The sequence below is a fragment of the Galleria mellonella genome, unplaced genomic scaffold (assembly GCF_026898425.1).
Source record: "Galleria mellonella isolate WM207_F2 unplaced genomic scaffold, CSIRO_AGI_GalMel_v1 utg63, whole genome shotgun sequence".
Classification (NCBI taxonomy): domain Eukaryota; kingdom Metazoa; phylum Arthropoda; class Insecta; order Lepidoptera; family Pyralidae; genus Galleria; species Galleria mellonella.
In genome coordinates this window covers 14,797,070-14,823,049 of record NW_026442130.1, presented here as the reverse complement: position 1 = coordinate 14,823,049, position 25,980 = coordinate 14,797,070, and the positions used below count along the sequence as shown (strand labels likewise).

The 25,980-nt window shown below is 34.3% G+C and overlaps 1 protein-coding gene across 1 annotated transcript in view; it reads left to right on the top strand.

Moving 5' to 3' along the window:
• Positions 1 to 25,980, top strand: part of LOC116413058 (protein espinas-like) — a 224,820-nt gene that overhangs the window by 66,229 nt on the left and 132,611 nt on the right. Inside the window, exon 3 of the mRNA XM_052899754.1 lies at positions 23,935 to 24,439. Within this exon, the coding sequence (XP_052755714.1) occupies positions 23,935 to 24,439 (505 nt within the window). The remainder of the gene's footprint in view (positions 1 to 23,934; positions 24,440 to 25,980) is intronic.

Genomic DNA, 25,980 nt, shown 5'->3' with positions numbered 1-25,980 from the left:
AAATGAATATGTATTCTTTATTGATTGCAATAAAGTGCAGTATGGTATGCGCCATTTGGACGCATCCAATAGTCCATACTCCCATTTGCATATTAGTGGCGCGTTCATTAAAGCGAAACAAATTATATCCCCGCAGCGCATACGGCAAATGGGTATTACACTATTTCTTGTAAGGTTTGCTTGTAAATAGATTTTAGATTATTTTGTTTGGTCAAGTATAGTAACTTGTATATAGTATTTACAGATACCGTGTGGTTCCAGCATAGAATGATCCACCCCTTTTTTTCCCGTAGTCGTAAAAGGCGACTAAGGGAACGTAGTGGTAGAGGAATGGGCAGCAGCGTCTTTCTAAAACTTCACCAAATCCTACCTGCTGTGTAGTTCCCGGCATAGAATAGGCCACCCCTTCTTTTTCCATGTCGTATGAGGCGATTAAAGAAGCTTATGATGGAAGGATCGGCAGCAGCGTCTTTCTTAAAACTTCACCAAATTCGACCTGCTGTGTAAATCCCGTCATAGAAGAGGTGGTTTCTTTTCCCATGGCTGTCGTATGAGGCGAAGGGAGGTTAATGGCCGAGGGATAAACACCAGAGTCCGTCTTAAAACATCACCAAAAGCCTAACTGCGGTTGCCAATCCGCCAGTCAAATGTGGCAATTTTTTTTATACAACTTAAAATGGCAATCAAGCTGACAGCCCACCTAATGGAAAGTGGTAACCGTCGCCTATAGACATGAGCAGTACCATGGACATAACAGAATATACTGTTTCGCCCATGATACCCCCATGCGTTGTCATTCCTGAGGACTCAGGTGTTATTCCTCTATACCCAGTAAATTCACGCCATATCCCACCCTTCAAACCGAAACACAGCCATGCAAACACAACTGCTTCACGGTTGAAACACGAATGGGATAGAGGTATCCAAGCAATCGACTTTTGTACAAAGTCTCTCTCTGGTATAGAGGAGGCTATGTTCAGCAGTGGACAGTTAACGACTAATACAACAAAGCCTAACTACAGTTGCCGTCCCGCCAACCAAGCGTGCTTACTGGCAAAATTACTCCCTTATGCGGAAGACCTAAAGGCAAAAAATAAAACCTCTTAGCATTGTTACACTATAACTAAGCACCGCAGCGCTGAAATGAGGGATATGCTCTTTTCTTGAAGGTTATGATGTCGATGATAAAGAGACGTTGTGCGTAGAAAGAAGTGCCTTGGAAAACGCATGATCGAAGATCACCATTCGTCCGGATGTTTGGGATGAAATTTTAGTTTATAGCAGGTTGTACGATATGAAAATCAGTCTCTATATAATACCAGCCATACACTTAAACATTATTCTTCTATTTTGGAACAATACGAGAAGCGTGTAACAATACAACAAAGAATTACAATTAGGGCGTATAACCACGTAACACAATATGAGAGTAGACAGGAGTACAGCAAACGGGGACCGTGGTAGGCGGTTTTCATTTCATCTGCATGTATTGTGCTACCTTAGACAGTCTTTGTCTAAGGTAGTACAATACATTCAGGTTGTTGCCTTATGGCTCGTTCAAGACTTCCAATCAATATATAATGAAAATTGGACTCCATTCACCACCCTTAGGGATAAGTAAAACTGATCTTCGAAAGATTATCCTTTCACAAGTCTCTTCAATGTATTTTTGTTGAAATTACGCTATGTATAAATGTACTCGAATATAAGATTTGAAAAAAATGTATTAGGGTCCGATTTGCATGTAACTCTATAATGTAATAGGCTTTTATAGATCATTTATTTATTTATTCTTTATTGCACAATAAAACTTTGTACAAGTGGCGAGCTTAATGCCATATGGTGTTCTCTACCAGCTAACTATTAGGTGAAAACAGAAAGCGTATGAAGGGCATATGTGGTTAAAAATATATGCTACAATTATGAAATCTGTTATCTTTGTGATATTTTTTTTTTGCAACTTAGAATGGCAAACAAGCTGACAGTCCACCTGATGGAAAATAGTAACCGTCGCCTATAGACATGAGCAGTACCGTGAGCATAACAGAGTATACTGTTTCGCCCATGATAGCCCCCATGCGTTGCCATTCCTGAGGACTCAGGTGTTATTCCTCTGTACCCAGTAAATTCGCTGCCATATCCTACCCTTCAAACCGAAACACAGCCATGCAAACATGACTGCTTTATGGTAGAAACACGAATGGGATAGAGGTGGCTAAGCAAACGACTTTTGTACAAAGTCTCCCTCTGGTAAAATAAAAAAGTATATTACACTTATTTATTTTTATCCACTTTTTTATTTATAAATTATTCAATGATACGTTTATCAGTGTGCTGGAAATATTCACTCTTAATGCTTCATTCTTTATTTCACAGTTAAAAAGTACCAAAGAACCTCACTAATGATATTAACAAGGACCAGTTTTTTTTTTTTTTTATGGGTGAAAATGGTATGGTAACCCCGCCTGCGCTAACGGGATACGCTGGCGGAGCACCAGTGAAGGGTGATAGATGAGAATGAAAACAGGCCAGTTAGCACATCATGATGAATTCATCGGGAATCAACCATGATAGTTTCCAGGGGGAACCACGAGAAGGTAGACCTGGTATATTGCTAGCAATGGGATTCTCAGCCTCCATTGCTAACAGTCCCCCCCCCCCCAAGGACCAGTTAGTCCAACTAAATCATTAGCTTATGATGAGTTCCAAATTATTAATAACTCACTATGAATATTATTCAAATAAAATATTATTTACAAGTAGACCACCAAGACATGTTTGATTAAAAAATTCAAGATTTTTTACAGAATTGCCAGCCTAATACATTCTTTATGATAATGCATGACGATATGTTCAAATAATGATCTGTCCGTTATTTTTATCTGTAAAAAGACCAAAAGTCAAAATAAATTTTATATTTCACTATAATAAATGTATTTTTGGAGGTTTTTTTTTCTATCGATTTACGATAGAAATTAAAGCATATAGCAAATTATGTTCAAAAATCAATCTAAGTCTACATATATAGCCATGCTTGTTTGCCACCTGTTATAAAAAAAATATAGATTTAATTTATTGATAAACCATAAGAATTTATTTATTTATTTACACATTATTGCACCATTTGAAAAATACTTTATTTTTATTGATTAATAAGTGTTTGGAAGATGCGTTTTACATATGGATCATTATCGCAAAATCCAATTTACACAAAGAGAAACTGCAACTTTAATCGTCACTAAACTAAAATGAGACCAACATAGAAGTAAACCCTATCGATTATAAAAAGAAATATGAAAATCGGTTCAAGATTGAAGACTTAATCGTTTGGAAATTTTACAACACGCTGTCTAAACTCGAACTATAGGGGGCGAAGAGATTGTTAATAATGCGGACTATCGGTCCAATTGCCAGCAATATACCCTATCAGGTCGACCTCCACGTGGTCCTCCCTGGAAACTATCGTGATGAATTCCAAGTGTATTCATCACGATTGGCTAACTTACCTGTCCTTTCATCCTCTCTAATCACCCCTCACTGGTGCTCCGCCAGCGTATACCGTTAGCGCAGGCGGGGTTGTCATTCCATTATCATCCATTGGAAGAAAAAAAACTCGAACTATAGCTTATAATATTGGTACTAGACAACTGATAAAAATACTCAAATAGTTTTTTAAAATTGCAAACCTCCTTTTTGAAGTCGGTTGAAAATATTTGAATATTTGAATATTTGAATATATATATTTTTTTTAATCGATTGATAATTTATGTAAAATACAGGTCCTATTGATGTTCGGCCACTAATTCGATGGCATTAGTACTTCATAATTCATACGATCTCACCCACCTATAACGGTGATCTCTCACACGGATCGAAATATATTTTCAACAAAAAGATTTGTCATTAAATCATTTGTGTTGTGACTTCTTAATGGAAACTCATTATACAGGTTATATAACAATTAATCAAAATGCCGACACTCAATTTATTTAATTTGTAAATATTTTTATTAAAAAAAAAACTTGCTTGTATTGTCGTAGAGGAGTTTTTTTACACAACTTAGTATGGCAGAGAAGCTACCGGCCCACCTAATAGAAAGTGGTAACCATGCGTTTCCAAAGAATATTGCTACCCACTCAAGACAGTGAATTTACAGGGTACAGAAGAATAACACCTGAGGAACACCACTCAGAAATGGCAAAGCAGGGGGGATTCTATTGTGTCCATGGTACTGCTCATGTCTATAAGCGACGGTTACCACTTTCCATCAGGTGGGTCGTCAGCTTGTTTGCCATTGTAAATTGTATAAAAAAAAAGCATGAAAAAATTTAAATATATTATTTGTCAGTGCCTAATTAAGGTTATTTATGATAATTTACTAACCTCACAACATTATTTAGAAATATATAAATATTATAAAACTAACAAGCCTAAAGATACGACGTAGGAGCTTACAAATTACCATGGTAATTAGAAATAGTTACAGCACTAACAAATCAAAATGGCGCCATCGACGGCAGCCATCTTTAATCATGGTGTGTTATTTATGGCGGGATTTAATAAATATTATATTGATTAATGTATAATTAATTAAGTTTTAGCGTTAATAGATGTTGGCTTGAATAAATATGTAACTAGTACATTTTGTATCAGAGAAAAACGCCAATTTCGCAACAAATACAACTATTAATGGCGTAATGTTTTGTAAATACTGTACTAAGAATATTATAGTAGAATAGTATAGATTATTACCCATTCTTTACCGTGGGTGTCGTAAAAAGCGACTAAGGTGTCTTAACAGTCGAGGGATGGGCAGTGTCCCTTTTAAAACATTATCAAAGCCTAACTACGGTAGGCAACCCGCCTGCCAAGCGTGGCAACTACTAGCAAAGTGGCCAGTTAACGGCTGATATTATGATAATGATGGTATGATGAATATATTTAAATTTAGAACGCAGTTTATATCTAACTCTTAAAAAATTTTATCAAAATCGATTCTGTAGTTTTTCCAATAAAATAACTAGTTTTACCACAATAAAAGTCGGATTTTGATTTTTGTGGGACACAAATTTAAGAACTTAAATTATTATAAATTTAATTTATTAAAAATAAATTAATAATGACTATCTGTTTTTTTTTTTTTCTTTTTAATGGGTGATAATGGAATGGTAATGGTAACCCCGCCTGCGCTATCGGTATACACTGGCGGGGCACCAGTGAAGGATGATAGGTGAGGATGAAGCAGGTCAGTTAGCCAAATATAAAAATAAATCAGTCACGATGGCTTCCAGGGTAAACCACGAGGAAATCGACCTAACAGGGTATATTGCTAGCAATGGGGCTACTAATCTTCATTACTAACAATCCCATAACATAACTAGCATACCATAACTGTACTCCCCCATAACATTAAAACGTGAGTTTTATTTATGTAAAAACTTATAAAAGATTGTTTTATGGCTCTTACCGTCTAATTAAGTGAGACCTTTAATGAGAAACATATAGATCAGTCGCCCAAATCGTGTATTCTTTGTCTGGCCCACCGCGAACGTTCAGTTATGATTAACAAACGGAGCCGGGTCGTTAACATAGTTGCCGGATCTCGTTTCCACACTTTCGAACCAATTATAATAAAAACTTATTTACATACCCGGAGAATGCAATAAAGTGTGTACGGACTAATAAATATTGACCGGTGAAATTGGAACGTCGCTTTGAACTAGATTACCTTTAGGTGTTATCAAAATGGCGTATGGCCGTGCTAATGTCGCCCATTGCGATTTTTTATTTCTGCCCAAAATTTCAAAAGTTTTTTTTTCAAATTGTTTTACTTTCTAACCTACTTCATAAAGAAATAAATTCTCAGTTTTACTGCACTTTTTATTTTTTATGTTTATCATAAATAATCACCAGAGGGAGACCTTGTACAAAAGAAAACCTCTATCCCATTCGTGTTTCTACCGTGAAGCAGTTGTGTTTGCATATCTGTGTTTCGGTTTGAAGGGTGGGATATGGCGTGAATTTACAGGGTACAGAGGAATAACATCTGACTCCTCAGGAATGGCAACGCATGGGGGGTATCGTGGGCGAAACAGTATACTCTGTTATGTCCATGGTACTGCTCATGTCTATAGGCGACGGTTACCACTTTCCATCAGGCGGGCCGTCAGATTGTTTGCCATTCTAAGTTGTATAAAAAAAAAGATTTCCAGTTTTCCATATCGTAGTGAGTGGCAAGAGCTTCACCGACAAGAACGCAGCTCTTAAATAAGATAGATAGATACTAACAAAAATGGCTCCAAGTTATCTAAAATAAATAAATTAAATTAAATATGCTACTTTTTGTCCCCGTCAGTGAACACATCCTGATCACACGGACAAAGCCGCAGGTAAAGGATAGTAGTAGACTGTAATTACATATTAATATTGTAAGTACTTGTTAGTTATGAAAGAGAGCGCTTTCTTAACATGAAGCTTTATATTTAACTTAAATTACTTACGGTGGTGCTTGTCCCAAATGAAAAGCGCGAGCGGAAGCGAATTACTAAGCGATAGCGTCTTTTTGATGAAACGATAGTGTCGCCATGTTATCTACATATTTCCACGACGGTGTAACATTTTTATAGATGTTTTTGCAATTTTGCTTGAGGTATAAAAAATCAATTTTTAAGCCAGAATGGACTTGATTTTTGAGATTCTCTGAATAATCTTCATAACTGAAGCTCTTAATGTAACGGAAAGTGTATCAGAGTTCAACGATAATTTATAAATTTAAAAGACTTAGGTTTTTTTAAAGAGTTGTTTTTTATATCAATCGTGTTCAGGTCATAATATGAATTATTATATAGTACATATTTTTTAAGTATGGAATTTGCATAAATAAACAGAGACTAGGGAAATATTAAAAATTCAAGATTTCAATTGCAATTCAAGTAAATATTTGACGAAGGCCATATTAAAAAGAAAATTTATAAAATTCAATACATTGTAGGTGTATGAAAATTATAATACATACATAAATACATACAACAAGAACATAAATATGATAAATAGGAGACACTAAGCGTAGTTAGCGCTAAATATATATACATATAAAGTAATAAAGTCCTCCATTCGTCCCCACACGTAATAACAGCTTATGGCGAAATGTGCCATGCATACAAATGGATATGGGCACGATTGACGAACCCGGAATTTGAGACACGAAGTCAGTTACAGAAGTCGTATTTGTGAGACTTCATCTAGCCATTTAATAAAATATTTCTATATAGAATAATAATATTTAATTAATATAGTAATGACAAATAAAGTTAATATTTATTCTTGAAATAGGTAACTCAACAGTCCCTACTATGCTTGCCTAATATAAAAAATTGGGGGAAAGGGATTGTTAGTAATGGGGTCTCATTGCTGGCAATATATACTATCAAGTGGATCTCCACGCAGTTCCCCCTAGAAACCATCGTGTATAATTCCAGTGGAATTCATCACGATGGACTAACTAACCTGCTTTCATCGTCACCTATCATCCATCACTGGTGCTCCGCCAGTGTATATCGATAGCGCAGGCGGGGTTACCATTCTATTATCAAAAAAAAATGTAAAAAAAATGTGAAAGCGAATTTATTAATATTGTAAGTTTATTTATTCGAGGTGTTTTAATTAATGAATCAATAAATCATCATTAAATAAGAAATTACTCATATTATATACGATTGAGAAGGACATAGTCTACTTTTTATTCCAATAACTATCAATATATGTGAATGTGCTAATCACACAGATGCAGCACAATCATTGCAAGCATAACTAGCTACGAATAACTAGTGTTGTACCATATTTTTTCCTATTTCCTCACCAAACTATGGACACAATATATCATTGACGGGCGTCAGGCGTGGATTTTTTATCTTAAAATACATGAGTTACCCGTAACAGGTGTAAATCATATTTTTTTATACTATCTGTCAAACGAGAAATGTTTTCAAATATTTCTTAGCATTTTATCCATACACTTTCACACAACTCATGTAGATAACTACGATGTTTGCTTACATTATTTATTAATCACCTTTTTTTTTTCTAATATAAATTCGAATTAATGAATGGTTGAAAGGCTATAAAACCTTTTTGAGAATGCTACGTTTGAGTACGTTTATGAAATTCTATGCTGTCAAAATAAATTATTTCCAAGTAATAATGTAAGTTTCGAATGCTACTACTTGTATTAATAGCTGTACTTATTTACTTTTTTTATTTATTTATTCGAGCTATCAACCAGACATCAACTATGATTATAATGTATTTTTATTTCATAATTGACGTATATTAAAATGCTCGTTTAATTGCTGGTTTCCAGGCCATGCATTAATTATATTAGAAGTTATAATTTAACTACTTTAACTAATTGCCATAGAAATATGACGTATGCAAATATATATAGACATATATGTCAACTCACAGTTCTATATTTCAATAAAACAGTGAGAGTGTATCTCTCGAAGCGATATTACACTTGCAAATTAATTAAATACAGGAATGGTGTCTATACAGTGAGCAATAAAAACGTCCGCAGAATATATATCACATAATATTCATAATGAATAAAGTCTACAGCGATACAATCTCATGTGGAAAACTAGCTGTCGCCTATGGCTTCGCGCGCGTAAAACGTTTTTTACAAAACTTTACTTTTATATTTCTCAAAATTATTATTTGTGTATTTACAAGCTGAATTTTCTTTCTTTTTTTACAATTGAAATAGTTCCACGAGTGATCACAATTTCACCTGATGGAAAGTGATCATGTGGTAAATATATAATATAATGTATATCAATAATTAGTAGTACCGCATTCGAGTATTCTGACACTTCCCTATGGTTGACTGGGAGAGAATGCTTTTAGCATTAAGTCCGCCATATACACATATTTGTACTAATGAATAAATAAATAAATGTATATAATATTTAATTTTCCTCTTCAAATAACTCTGTTTTATTATAAAAACAACTCACTAATATTATTTTTCTTATTTAATAACACACAACAAATGTATTCAGAACAACTAATATGCTAAATAATTTAAAAATATTTACTTTTAAAATGCTCACAAGTGTGATTCCAGGTGAGGTAGTTACAAATAGTGTCAGATTGTTAACGCCGGTGAATGCATCAGTTAAATTGTGCATAATTTGCTTATATCGCTTTTGACCACAACAGAATATCAGTGTTTTGCTATTTTGAGGGCAAAACAATAAGTTGAGTTGTGACCATTTTGTGTTGCAATGGCACACGCACGAAAGAAGATAAAATATAATATTATATATATTTGTATATGTATATTTTTATCTCTTTTTATTGTGTATGTCTGTCTATATCTGTTGTATTCTGTATGCGTTAAATAATGCAAATAAACTATATCTGTATTGTCAGCCATAATGGAGTCTACAATAACAAAACTGTCTACCATTGCCTCGAGGATTGAAATAATAAAAATACATTAAAAGAAATAATCATACAAAGCTTCCCATCTTTATAACTTCATTAAATCATGAACGGTAATTTGATTCCAATCCGCCGATGCCCATTAGTAATTGATGCGTGCGCACTATCGCGACATCTGATCGCTTGGACCATCGCGACAGACGCTAGAGACGGGAAAACTTAATACCTGTTAATAAGTTAATTCTGTTAATCGTCGGTTAACCGTTTCCTCGCTACTAATAGTTACCGTTGGCAACGAACATAATTAACGTTGCAGACGGAAAATTGAAATAAACTGATGCTTTTGCTGGGGAATATTGAAAAGTCTAACTTATATTATAAATGTGAAAGTGAGTTTGTTTGTTACCTCTTAGCGCCTTAATGGCTAAACCAATCACTATGAAATTTGGTAAGTATACACTATATGGGATGGAGAAGGGTATAAGATACTTTTTATCTCAATCCCGCTCATGCGGACGAAGTCGCAAGTAAAAACTAGTATTTGTTATATAAACAATAAATATGTACAACACGATATATCGCACAGCATCATCTAGTTGGGAGGAAAGGGATTATTAGTAATGGGGTATGACATCGCCATTGCTAGTAATATACCCTATCAGGTCGACCTCCACGCGGTTCGCCCTAGAAACTATTGTGATTAATTCTTGTATTAGTCCCGATGGGTTAACTGACCTGATTTCATCGTCACCTATCATCCCTCACTGGTGCCCCGCCAGCGTATACCGATAGTGCAGGCGAGGTTACAATTCCATCGTCGCCCATTAAAAAAAAACACCAGTACTCTAGTCCATAACGAAAACTTTTCTACTTTATCCCAGCAGTAAGTACTTTATATTATTCTCAATTTCGTGCATAATATAGTATATGCCATATATGTGTAAGTATACTAGTATGTATGTATACCAATAATTAGTAGTACCGCATTCGAGTATTCTGACACTTCCCTATGGTTGACTGGGAGAGAATGCTTTTAGCATTAAGTCCGCCATGTACACATATTTGTACTAATGAATAAATAAATGAATAAATAAATAAATAAATATTTAAACTTGTTTAGTTAAACATAAAATGTTTCTATTGCAGATATTTTACTTCTAAGAATTAATTAATTTTACATGCTTTAAATAAAAAACAAAAGGTTTGGTACATCACTTATTTCGGTCTAATACCCGTATCGAGGTCGTTGACATTGTCTACGGTAAAAAAAAAAAAAACATTAATTAAGCATCCAATAACACTGTGACTGACTTGCTTAATAGTAAAGTCGAATACTTTTTCGTTTTTCTGTAATTTCTATGCCTTTACAGCGACGTTGAAACGAGAATTGTGTTCTAAAGCAAGTCAATATGGTCAATTTAAAGGTTGAATGGCTGAACAGATTAGAACGAAAGGATTCACCTATTGAAGTTCACTTCTATGGTAAAATAGCTTATTACTATAGATTTCTGTGACGGTTTTTTTTTTACAATTTTGACAACCGACTTCAAAAACAATGAGGTTTTCAATTTGGTTATAATTTTTTTATGTTTATTATCTCATAACTCTATTAGTTCCAAAACTGATATGGATTTTTTTATTTGAATGGAAATACTTACAGATTAATCGCAAAGAAATTAACTTAAAAGTTTAGTTAGTTTTTAAACAAAATAACTACTTTATAATTGTAGTCGGTTTTTTTTCGATATATATATATGTATATGTATATATATATATATATATATATATATATATATATATATATATATATATATATATATATATATATATATATATATATATATATATATCTTTGAAATCGATAGAATTTACTTCCATGCTAATAACATAACTAATTCTATTATTATTATAGTAGCAATAGACGTGAATGGGATGGAAGGGAATGGAATAATAAAATGTGTATTTTTAATAACGAAAACACTGTTCTTCTTTATATCACTTTTTTAATTCTTTTCTTACATTTTTGATATAATATAAATCTTTATTCTTAGACATTTAAATCTTTTACAGCAAATACAGAGCTCCAATTAAAGACAATTAACCATAAATCTTACATCTATTTTTTTTACAGAGACAAAACCATAGATAAAATACATAAAGGTTGAGCCTGTTCTTTTTTACCTCGACATGGAAGAGGGTATTCCGTGCCCACCCGTTCTGTAGTAATTATGTTATATTTATTTATTTACATATTTAAATAAATAAATAAAACATACATACTTTCCAATAAGATCTCACGAACCAAAACAATACATAAATAATAAACAACTTTCGTTATAATTGCATATTATTATTCACCAGCTAATTGTTAGTTAATAACAGTTATTTATTAACGCCGTGTAACAGTTATCAGTGAGAGTAGAAGTTTAATCTGTAACAGTGGTGATGCGACGACTTTTTGTCTCAGCGTAATTGTGTATGTAATTATTCCCACAGTAACCGCGGCTTATCACACAATGTAATTTTGTATCGTGTATTCTATTTGTAAAAAAATACAAATGAATAGAGAACTCTCTTTGAAAGTCGGTTAAAATTCATACACGTTTATGTTGTAACATTTTGGTGGATAATAGACTCATACATCCAAAACGCTATCACTATAGACAAGTAGCAAACGAATGTGTTAATGGAATCGTTATAGTTTATTTATTTATTTAGGTCCACCAACAATTGTTTCCACAAGATAGTGTAAATATATATACAATTATGGAGCTTAGAACTAAGTGTAACAATTTTTTTATAGGCAAACAGCATATATTGATACATGTATAACAATAAGTACGGAGAAATATATATATATATAGCTTACATCTATTATTAAATGCTTAACAACTAACAACTAAAGCCACCATATCCATAAGCAGATCCAGCAGCACGACTCATTTTATATATTTATAGATATTTCTTACAAATAGTTACATATTCCATGGGATAGAATGAGACAGCGATATCCGGTGTCTTGTTCCTTCTCATGCGAGCGCTTACCGAAACGATTCTATCGATAGAGTCGTTCGCCATTTGTTTACGGTTGCTAGTAAGCCGACCGTAGCAAACACGCAAACGACCCGCTTGATGGGAAAGGGTTACCTTCACCACAGTGCAATTAATAGTAGTAAAAGACTTTAACTAACTCCCATATTCATAAAAACTAAATTTATTTATTTACAAGAAACATGGTAAGTGTATAGATGTTACAATATGTATAAGTTCTCATATTTCGCCATAATTAGGCGTGCAAATAATAAAATTTAAAAGAATGAATGTTAAATAAGTCATTAAAATTCGAAATATTATATAAAAAATACATCAAAAATGTCGGACACTTGTCAACAATAAAAAAGAAAGAAATGTCACTGTTAAATCATGGACTATTGGTAATCTCCTACGAACAAGTTAAAATAACTATTATACTGTTTTGTCATTTTTATTCAAACTTCATTACAAAAGAAAGAGACAAAACAATTCAATAGCTAAAATAAGCTTTAAGAGGTTTAACGTTTTTATAAAGAAGACAGTATTTAAAAGCATGTAAAACCAAGAATATTGATATAAGAACATAATTTTGAATTTTCAGCTAAATGCCTTCAAATTTATATCTTCAACTCACGTCTTAATACCTTCAAAAACATTTTACACTCAGCCATCAAGTCTCTTTGACATGTTCATATTTTTATGTATTTTTATTATTTGCATGTACTTTATTGTTATTTACCACATTCATATGCTTTCTTTATATAACTTTATAATTTAACATTGTTTGCCGACTGCTTTAACCGTGCTGTGTGTACACCTGTCTGGGTCTCAATCTAGTTCAAACTATTATCTTTATATAAATGTTTATAATATTATTGATTGTAACCTACTGTGTATACCTTTTAATAAATAAAAAAAAAATGATATGCACGTGGTATATATTCTTTTTATGAAAAGTGACTGGGTCTCAGACAACATTATTCTAGTCTTTTTAAAATCACGAAGCAAGTACAAGAGGTCTGTTTATACACGGATCATTTGGCATTTTATTTAGTCTAAAGAATTCCCTGTCTTGGTTTTCCTAAACGCTACAGTATGGGATTCTTCAAGAAGAGCATATATTTCTTCAAAGTCGTCGTCAATATGCAACACTTTTGGTACTTATTTATTATACATACATACATATTCGTCACGCCTGCCTAGGGTAGGCAGAAACAACAACAACTAACTTATTAATAAATAATATATATATATATATATATATATATCTGCCAAGTGTCGGCACAAACGTAAACCTTTTTTCCTTTTTATTTAGTATATTGTTTAAAAAAAATTCTTATAAGAGACTAGTACAGTGGTACCCTGCATTTTAGTTGTATTTTGTCAAGAGAGGGCCTGGCTGAAAACTAGCGCTGTGCAGCTGTACACATTGCGCTCGGACACTCACAGCATCAGCTGAGCCCGTTCCTTTTGCCTAATATGACACACTTCTTGTATATGTATTTTCTATATTTTACGTTTTGTTTTATACAACTAAGAATGGCAAACAAGCTGACGGCCCACCTGATGGAAAGTGGTAACCGTCGCCTATAGATATGAGCAGTACCATGGACATAACAAAGTATACTGTTTCGCTCATGATATCCCCCATGCGTTGCCATTCCTGAGAACTCAGGTGTTATTCCTCTGTACCCAGTAAATTCACGCCATATCTCACCCTTCAAACCGAAACACAGCCATGCAAACACAACTGCTTCACGATAGAAACACGAATGGGACAGAGGTACCCAAGCAAACGACTTTTGTACAAAGTCTCCCTCTGGTGATATTGTGATTGTGCGTTTATTGGCAATAAATTGTTTTCTATTCTATTTTATATATTGTAAATTACATTTTTAAATAAATGATAGAACCTATCAAACCTGGATCCGCTATTTTCTTTTTAACACGAACTAGCACAATAAAAGCTACTGACCTTTCGTCGCGTACACGACAGCAGTTTTGTATGCGCGCGCGCACCACGCCGGGACGCGACGTGGGAATGTTTGTAGTGTACTAGTATACCATTAACTGCTGGATACGCTTCACAAAACTGCTATTTGTTTATTTAATTTAAACGACGATGTCTTTACATCGCGTGGAGATCGATCTGATAGGGTATGTTGCTAGAAGGGGGACCATTTTTTTTTATGAGTGAAAATGGTATGGTAACTCCGCCTGCGCTAACGGGATACGCTGGCGGAGCACCAGTGAAGGGTGATAGATGAGAATGAAAACAAGTCAGTTAGCCCATCATGATGAATTCATCAGGAATTAACCATGATAGTTTCCAGGGAGAACCGCGAGGAGGTCGACCTGGTTGGGTATATTGCTAGCCGAAAGGGGACCATTAGACCCCATTCTTAAAAATTCCTTCCGTGAAAATAATTATTTCTGCTGGTAGAAGATTTCCTTAAGAGAATGCTCACAATTTTGATATTTTATGACAGGTTAAAAAGTTAACCTGCAGCTCGATCTGATGGAATTCCAACTCACAAAGTCGAAAGTCAATTTCCAAAAAATATTAAAGGGTAAAGAGATTTCTTCGGGATCGCCAACGCGCGCGTAAAGCCCTTGGTATTGCCAGCGTTCATAGGCTACGGTAACCGCTTACCATCAGATAGGCCGTATGCTTGTTATACCACCTCAGTGGAAAAAAAGGTTATATTTTTAATTGTGACATTCTTTTCTATCTACAATTAAATGCCATATTTTTTTTAATTAATGTCGAATTTGTTAATTTTTTTTTCAAGGTGTTATTAATACCTGCCTCTCCATCTAAGCAAATTAGATAATACTCCATCAAAATTCACCATTGTGAGCATCCTTACAAGATGTCCTTAACAAAAACTATATGTCCAAACCCGTACTTACACCACACGTGATTTGACTATGTATCACGCCATGAATAAACCATGAAGTTTATAAAACATGTCAAGTGTGATAGCTGTAATAGTGTTATGTTATCTGTGGCCAACAAGTACGAGAAATAAACTGATTCTTACAAGCTCACTAGCAACCGCCCTGTCTTTGCTCGGACAGTGACTATATAGTTTATAGATAAATAGATAGATAGATACCCTTTATTGTTTCCTCCAATAGATTACAATAGTAAACTTATTATAAATATAAACAATTACAAGAAATAATCACTGTGAGAAAACAATGGGCGACCTCTTCCAGGCAACCTTTGGATGGAGAGGAGTAATAATAATTATTAACAATTTGGTGGGAGGTATGATGAAAAATTCTGTTAGTTCTAAATATGGAGATGTGATACATGTGATAATATAAATGTATATTCCTACTCATTAGTATATACATATATACTTACTTATAGTTCACTGCATAAATAGAAAGATAAAGTGGAACAAAAGTTTGTGATGTTTTAAAACTGAATGAGTTGCAGATGGCGCCACAAAATACAATGATAATAAGTTGCCTCAAAACCCGCAAACGCTGGCATTCACTCAATTAATTCATTAAGTCGTATTTCAATAAAGTATCAAAAAAGTTTACTTTTTAATTTAGTTTAATTTTTTTTATATTAGTAAGTAAATATTTTCGTATTAAGCGTTTTTATAAATTTAGAAAGATAAACTACACTGTGTTTTTTTTTTCTGTAATGTCTAATGTATACTTTTAACTGACTTCAAATAAGAAGAAGGCTCCCAATTAGTTTTTTTATCTAAAAACGTGTACTTACAGATTGATCCCGTTGAAATTTTATCAAAATCGGTTTAACAGTTCAGTTTTTAATTCAAAATAACTAATTTTACCATAATTGAAGTCGATTTTTTGATGGGACACCATTATAAAATATTTTGTTACATACAATAGATGATAATAAATATGTCACTGGGTGTTGTGAAGGAATTACTAGTAATAAGATCTGGCAATAAAAGCTAAATCTAGCTATTAAATTGCCTACACAGGTTACACTCTGGATTTGTTGTACGCGTCCGTGTAGCCTAACTTCAGGCTGCAGCTGAAAATCAGTGCTTTGCTTTTAAGCAAAACTATCACCTATTTGGGTCACTGCGACACACATGGTGAAAACATATTTCCATATTTTATCTTTCGTTTTATATTTAAAAAAAAATGTAAATAATCTGATTGTATAAACTCATTTCTTAATTTACGTGTGTGTGTGTGTTTATCTATCTATCTATCTATCAATAACTGTATAACCTAATAAGTCGAACTCCACAAGAACCTCCTGGGAACCATCATTAATTTTTTTTTATACAACTTAGAATGGCAAACAAGCTGACGGCCCACCTGATGGAAAGTGGTAACCGTCGCCTATAGACATGAGCAGTACCATGGACATAACAGAGTATACTATTTCGCCCAGGATACCCCACATGCGTTGCCATTCCTGAGGACTCAGTAAATTCACGCCATATCCCACCCTTCAAACCGAAACACAGCCACGCAATCGACTTTTGTACAAAGTTTTCCTCTAGTAATCGTCGTTATGGACCAACTGACATTCCTTCATCCTCGCCTATCATCCCTCAGTGATGCCCTGCCAGCATTTCGCGATAACACAGACGAGGTTGGCATTTAATTTTCTTTTTTAAATATTATACATAAAAGTATCATCATCATCCATACCATTATTCGTCCACTGCTGGACATAGGCCTCCCCCATAGACTGCCATAAGGAACGGTCCCGAGCCACCTGCATCCACTGAGTCCCTGCAATGCATTTGAGGTCATCACTCCATCTAGTGGGGGATCTGTTAAATACTGCGTTATCCCGTACGCGGTCGTCAACTATGAACATTATTTTTTTCCGTATCCGTTGTCAGTTCTTCGAGCTATGTGACCAGCCCATTGCCATTGCAGCTTGCTTATCCCATACAAGTATATACTTACATAATTATAGATTTTAATACGTGATTGTTTCTTTTTTTATACAACTAGCTAGAGTTTTTTTGCAAACTGATGGCCCTGATGATATGATATTACACGATGTTAAATATAATACTTTACAAAACACCAGTATACAATATCCAATTAGGACTTTACAAGCCGAAAACTGCCCACGTAACCGTTCTTAGCTATCAGGACATCATAAAAATGTGTCGAAATAATTTTTTTTATAACCCTCCGCGTGGCCGAAGTCGTAAATACCGACCCGCTACGTTCCGAGTCCAATTTGTCGTTCACAACCTGTTGACCAACACATTGTCGATGTGTTTGATAATGCTGATATGGGTTTGCTTATTTGTCGCTGCCATTTTAAGAGTGGAGGACTATAAATATAATTAAAATCTATCAGCGGTGTCTTTATAAACGTCAACAGTTTCTAATTTAGTCGATACTACGAATATTGATACGGAATGAGCTCCCTGCCGAGGTTTTCCCAAGAGACTACAGCATGGGGCTCTTCAAAAGGGGGGTAAAGAGGTTTCTTCAGGGTCGGCAACGCGCGCGTAATTCCTCTGGTATTGCAGGCGTTCATAGGCTACGGTAACCGCTTACTATCAGGTGGGCCGTATGCTTGTTTGCCACCTCAGTGGTATAAAAAAAATATTATGATACGTTTTTTGTTATGCAACTTAGAATGGCAAACATGCTGACGGCCCACCTGATGGAAAGTGGTAGCCGTCACCTATAGACATGAGCAGTACTATGGACACAATTAAAACATCACGAAAATCCTAACGGCGGTTGCCAACCAGCCTGCCAAGCGTGGTAATAACCCAACCTTACGTTCAACAGTGAATAGCAATTGGTTAATATGACGAAATTAATATAAAAAATAGTAATATTAAAAAAAAAGAAAGAGTAGCAGCGTGTACGGCGATTGCGTATACACTTTGCAGATTCGATCACGGTAAACGAGTTTTTTTTTTTGCGTCAGGAAATGAGGCGATTGTAAAACAGTCCAATAAAGCAATCATTTTGATACTTTTTTTGGAATCGCCATTCGTTTAATTAAGATCTAGAAACAATTACAGTTGATTATTTATAATAAAGTTAAATAACATCAATACGTATTAAAGATTTTATAATAGAGTTAAGTAGACGTTTAGACAAATTAAAGAATTTTATAATAAAATTAAGAAGCATTAATACAAATTGAAAGTTTTTATAATAAAGTTAAGTAGCATTAATATAAATTAACAGTTTTTATAATAAAGTTAAGTAGTATTAATACAAATTAAAGAATTTTATAATAAAGTTAAGGAGCATTAATACAAATTAAAGAATTTTATAATAAAGTTAAGTGGCATTAATACAAATTAAAGAATTTTATAATAAAGTTAAGTGGCATTAATACAAATTAAATAATTTTATAATAAAGTTAAGTGGCATTAATACAAATTAAAGAATTTTATAATAAAGTTAAGGAGCATTAATACAAATTAATGGTTTTTATAATTAAGTTAAGGAGCATTAATACAAATTAAAGATATTTATAATAAAGTTAAGTAGCATTAATACAAATTAAAGAATTTTATAATAAAGTTAAGTAGCATTAATACAAATTAAAGGTTTTTATAATAAAGTTAAGTAGCATTAATACAAATTAAAGAATTTTATAATAAAGTTAAGTAGCATTAATACAAATTAAAGGTTTTTATAATAAAGTTAAGTAGCATTAATACAAATTAAAGATATTTATAATAAAGTTAAGTAGCATTAATACAAATTAACAGTTTATATAATAAAGTTAAGGAGCATTAATACAAATTAAAGATATTTATAATAAATTTAAGTAGCATTAATACAAATTAACAGTTTTTATAATAAAGTTAAGGAGCATTAATACAAATTAAAGATATTTATAATAAAGTTAAGTAGCATTAATACAAATTAACAGTTTTTATAATAAAGTTAAGGAGCATTAATACAAATTAAAGATATTTATAATAAAGTTAAGTAGCATTAATACAAATTAACAGTTTTTATAATAAAGTTAAGGAGCATTAATACAAATTAAAGATATTTATAATAAAGTTAAGTAGCATTAATACAAATTAACAGTTTTTATAATAAAGTTAAGGAGCATTAATACAAATTAAAGATATTTATAATAAAGTTAAGTAGCATTAATACAAATTAACAGTTTTTATAATAAAGTTAAGGAGCATTAATACAAATTAAAGATATTTATAATAAAGTTAAGTAGCATTAATACAAATTAAAGGTTTTTATAATAAAGTTAAGGAGCATTAGTACAAATTAAAGGATTTTATAATAAAGTTAAGTGGCATTGATACAAATTAAAGAATTTTATAATAGAGTTAAATGAGCCACACCTAATTGCCTCGTGTTGTCATTTCGAGTTCAGGCAGAGAACAGTTTTTAACAATTGAATAAATGAAAAAATGAATATAGTTAAAAGTTTATTGTTAATTTCAACTAATTGCGTTACTGCGACCCACATGGCGAAAACATATTTTTATATTTTATGTTTTATTTTTATAATAATGTAACTCATTTGTTTGTATGAATTGAATTCTTAATTTACGTGTGTCATAAATGACTCAAATAAATAGTTTATCTATCTATCTGTCTAGTATTATTTACGAAATACGATATAACTTTTAATGCGAAACATTCCACAGGTATGTTGGACGATTTTTGAATGGATGTATTAGTTTGCGATACCAACGTGCTAATATTCACTTTCACTTCTGTCGACTTTCTTTTTTTATTCGAAAAAGTAAACTTTCGGGATTGTCTCATGTTATTTTTAATTTTGTATTTTTATTTTTATAACTTGAATATATTATTTTATTAATTAGATTATAATAATAAAATAAATGACAGGGAAAATTTTACGTCACAGACTAAGAAAAATATAGCGTACACTAACTTGTTAAATTATAAAAGTAATTACAACGAACAAAGTAACAAAAGGTCAACGTAAATTTTTTATAACACCATTAAAGCCGCCGGCAATACACTTTGAAACATGGGAAAGATCCCCGTACAACGATAAAACAATAAAATCTACTATGAATCGGTATCAATCTTGCGGTGGCATTCCGTATCTTTTTTAACGGACAAGAGCATCCGTTGAGCGATTACATTCAATCGAGTGATGTATCGATTCGGCCTGATCGATTGTATCGAGTCGTGAGATCGGTCTGCGCGACCGCCCGCAACAGCGGACGGGTTAGCTGAATCATTGTGGGTAGGTTTATCTTATTACACTAGTTTAGTGCTCCCGATCTATTTGTACTTTAGATTAGAGTAAAAAATATTTGATAGTAACTGTTTTCTGCGACTTTACCCGCGTGAATTTATTTATTTATTTACATTTATTCGCATGGCACATGGTACAAATTAGTTATTATGGGGAAAGGGATTGTTAGTAATGATGTTTAACAGCCCCATTGTTAGCAATATACTCTAATTGGTCAACCTCCACGCGGTTCCCCCTGGAAACTATCGTGAACAATTCTTGTTGAATTCGTCACGATGGGCTAACTGGCCTGCTTCATCTTCACCTATGATTCTTCACTGGTGCCCCGCCAGTGTATACCGATAGCACGGGTGGGGTTGCCATTCCATTATCACCCATTAAAAAAAATGAGACACTGCTTATATTTATTTATTATTATATATGTAATATTCCATATTCATCATGAAAAAAAAAAACAAACTTGACGACTGACGACTAGCACGGTCACTATATGAAACCTATTTACAGGTGCATCTCTTATTTAAATGCAAGTAAACAGTAAAGTCAAATGGTCGTGTCGGTTCGATCCGGCCGGGCCAGTGTCAAGTCAATAAAGTTAATTTTATTGGTACGGCAGCCTCTATGCATGTAATCGACGGCACTCAGGGCCGGAGTGAAATTTCAAAGGGCCGGTACTAAATTAAGATATATTTTTATTTAATGAACCGTCCGTTTTGAGCTTCTTGCAGTTTTAAAAACTATTTTGTTTGTTGATTTTTTTTTTATACAACTTAGAATGGCAAATAAGCTGACGGCCCACCTGATGGAAAGTGGAAACCGTCGCCTATAGATATGAGCAGTACCATGAACATAACAGAGTATACTGTTTCGCTCATGATACCCCCCATGCGTTGCCATTCCTGAGGGCTCAGGTGTTATTCTTCTGTACCCAGTAAATTCACGCTATATCCAACCCTTCAAACCGAAACACAGCCATGCAAACACAACTGCTTCACGGTAGAAACACGAATGGGACAGAGGTACCCAAGCAATCGACTTTTGTACAAAGTCTCCCTCTGGTAATGTAGGCCTAATTATTTCCAAATATATGTATAAATAGCAAATAAATTCGCCCTGACTTATATAATCCGACCCTGGTACAGTCATTCGCAAGTAGTCCCAGAAACCAGTGTAAGCTTTTCTCTCAGCGATACCCTATAATGTAGATGATCTAGAAATATCTAATTTGTATGCAAAAGTATTCTGTGTATTGATTATTCACTTAAAAATATAGTTTAGGTACTAGCTTTTACCTGCGACTTCGTCCGTGTGACCGAGATATATTTACTGACCAGCATATATAGTAGCCGACATACTAAACATAATATCCTTCTCTATTCTACATTGTTTTTTTTTTATACAACTTAGAAAGGCAAACAAGCTGACAACCCACCTGATAGAAAGTGGTAACCGTCGCCTATAGACATAAGCAGTACCATGGACATAACAGAGTATACTGTTTCGCCCATGATACCCCCGTGCGTTGCCATTCCTGAGGACTCAGGTGTTATTCCTCTGTACCCAATAAATTCACGCCATATCCCACCCTTTAAACCGAAACACAGCCATGCAAACACAACTGCTTCACGGTAGAAACACGAATGGGACAGAGGTACTCAAGCAAACAACTTGGTATGCGGTTTTATCTTTGTATGCGGGGATGGTAAACGGTTGGTAATTGGTGGTACATACGAACCGTCAACGGTGAAGAGTCGAACAGGCGGGCTCTCACCACACAAAACACTATAGCCGATATAATAAATGTTCAAACACCATCTTCTACAATTGATAGATTAGAAACAGTCTGACCCCAACTTTAGATGTTGCGCAAGAAGCCAATGCCTTTTTACCTGCGTCCACTAGGGCTGGAAAGCCTAGAATACGTATGAGATGGAACAAACACGTAAACACATTCATCATGCGTCAAAAATATGCCATGAAAGAAAGAAAGAAAGAAATAATTTAATCAAAGAAGCATGCGGCGCACACAGTAGCGCACAAAACAAGAACAAAAGAAATCAAAACAAAACAAACAAAAGAAAATAATAATTGTATACAAATAGAAAGCAATTAAATTATAATAGTAATCAATAAACAAACAAACAAACAAACAAACAGTAGGATAACTCTTGAATCCAACATCGATCTCAAACCAAATCTATTTTTTTTTTGATGGGTGAAAATGGTATGGTGACCCCGCCTGCGCTAACGCGATACGCTGGCGGAGCACCAGTGAAGGGTGATTGATGAGGATGAAAACAGGCCAGTTAGCCCATCATAATGAATTCATCAGGAATTAACCATGATAGTTTCCAGGGGGAACCGCGAGGAGGTCGACCTGGTTGGGTATATTGCTAGCAATGGGATTCTCAGTCTCCATTACTAACAATCCCTTTCCCCCAATCCAAATCTATTGCTAATGACAATTGAATACTGCACTCATGTAACAACAGTTAGGAATTAGCTACAATTAGGATCGGTTTACAACAGTTTGCATTGGCAAGTTGCACCAATAATTCAAGAGTGTGAGTTCTCAATTCCAATATCGATGTATTTGAATTTATTTCAAGAGCGACCAGCGGCATATACGAATGTGTACGCATGCGCGCGTGTGCGTCGCGATGTTCTGTGATGTAGGTCCGTGCTCAGCATATTGCTGCAGCGCTTGAAGCGCTACAGCGCTGTTCTTCAGCAAGAACCAGAATTTTTCAGAATGTTTTTCAGAATGAACGTACTTACATATCCAAAACTCAACCAGTCCCTGTTCAACATGCCATCGATGAATCACAATTTAATCATTCAAATTATAAATCATTGTTATAACGTACCGTCAGATAGGTCAGCACACGTTGATAATGATGTCTCGTCACGACCAAATATTGTTGTCGATAGAGTCGAACTTGGGACTTAATTGTGGCCTATATGAATACCATATGTCTCTTTCGTAGACGCAATAACACATGCCTAATGTACTGATGTAGGAGAGAAGGGATTGTTAATAATGGGGAGGTTAGTCCTCATTGTTATCATTATTCCCATCAGGTCGATCTCCACGCGGTTCCCCCTGGAAACCATCGTATTCTAGTTCTCATCCTATAAAAAACTGCAAGAAGTTATAGAATTTATTCAGATATCTATAGGAAAGTCTATCCATGTTGTTAAATTATTTAATTCATAATTTCTAAAGCCTTATTCTCTTTTCTTTCCAGGCCTGTCTGCAGAAACTGCGTGGTATCACCCACCGGATCATCGCCACCTCCTCTCCACGAGCAGGCATCTTCACCGCCGCCGCCAGCGCCGTCATCACCCACCAACTCACCGAGACTCTTGCCCTCCCTCCCATCACCGCAGCCAAGCCACAGCGGCTCCTCAGTACCTAGCCAATCGAATTCCCCCCACCCGTACTCCTACCCTAACTTTCGGAGAAGTCAACCAGTCCAAAGCCAGAACTATCCAGACTACAATCTGCTGCATAGCCATAGCGTTTCTCAGATAAATCAACCAGGTCATAATTACCATTCCCCCCAGTCTCCCCAGTCTGCGATGTCGTTATCCCCCCATCCTGTTCCTCAGGGAAAGTTCAGGGGATTGTTGGAGCATGCCGAGAGACTGATGAAGCCTGGCGATCCCCACAGGCACTCCCAGTCCGACGATGACTCGGGCTGTGCCTTGGAAGAGTATACATGGGTCCCGCCAGGACTGAGACCTGAACAAGTAAGTGACTAGTCATTTCATATTTTTTTAACCGAATGAATGAATGAACATTTATTTGACAATCCAATATACTGTGACATCGGTTGTTATCAATCATCAGAGTTTCTTATTTCGACTATTTTATTTTTATGATCAGCAATATCTTTGCCGAATTCTGATTAAAAAAAAGCTAAGGGTTTTTAAAAAGGGGGGTTTTTTGTAATTATTCATATTTTCTTCAATATTGTAGAAATACTTTTGTTCTATCACCAATAGTTTCCGCAGCGCACGTGACGAAAGATAGTTTTATAGCATTTTTTACACCTCAAGTTACATTACTAAAGTTTTAGTAAGGATCCCTTATCTTTTCTAGCAATAAATATAGCCTATGTTACTCAGGGTGAACGTAGCTTTCTAATGGTGAAAGAATTTTTGAAATCGACAAAATAGTTTTTGAGTTTATTCATTACAAACATACACACACAAAAATACAAACCTTTCCTCTTTACAATATTAGTAATCTAGAAATCTATATCATTCTTTGAAGGGCATAAAAAAATGTTTTCATTCATTCATTTATAAATAAGTCATTAATAAAAATACAATGCAACTTAAAAATGCAAAATTCAGAAATTTAAACATGCATTTTATTCATGAAAAAAAAAAAAAATAAACGTCCACTGTGATTTATTGTCTACATTTTTATAGAGTGGTCACCATTGTAGTGGTCGGAGTGTTCCCGTCTCTGTGCGTTCACAGCTCCATTGTTTTTCCATGCAAAATTTGTACGTCTCTGACACAGCGGTTGGCTTTTTCATAAGGAAAGTGCTCACGGTACCTGCTTATTTTTTACCATATTGGAAAAAATGTTTCTTGTATTTTATATATATTTTTTTATACTAGTTGTTGCATAAAGGAATTTAGGTAAAATATTGACTTTCATTGCCTACTTCATCTCACACTTAGGTTGCTGGTTCAGGGCTCCGGTAATTCGCATTATCGTTGTCTATTTTTCCTCGATTTATGTGTACACGAAAATAAACAGTAAAAATAATATATAATCCCTAAACTCACTCCAAATAAACCGAAGACTTACACTTATTTTCAAAAACTGTCGTACAGGTCGATGTTTCTTTTCCCGCGTCAAAGTCACGCTATGGTTGCACGGCGTCCGCAACAGAGGGCAGGAGTCTCCATACATCCCCGTAGTGATTCAATTACAAGAGCGATATATATACATGTGTGTGTATGTACGTGCGTGCGTGCGAGCGTGCGTGCGCGCGTGCGTGCGTGCCTGTGTGTGTTTGTTATGGAATTGTGAAAGTGTAGTGCCCCGAAGTTATTAAAAATATTCCAAATAAATTAAACACTAGTTATTACTTTCATCTGCGTGATTGAAATAAAACCAAATACTGTTATACCAAATTTATTGATGGCCAGCATTTACCCGCTACTTAGTTCATTAATCGGGATAAAAAACATTCATCCCAATTAATAATAGCAAATTTCATAATGATGTATTAAGCCGTTATGGCGCCAAGAAGTAATAATTTACAACTCGC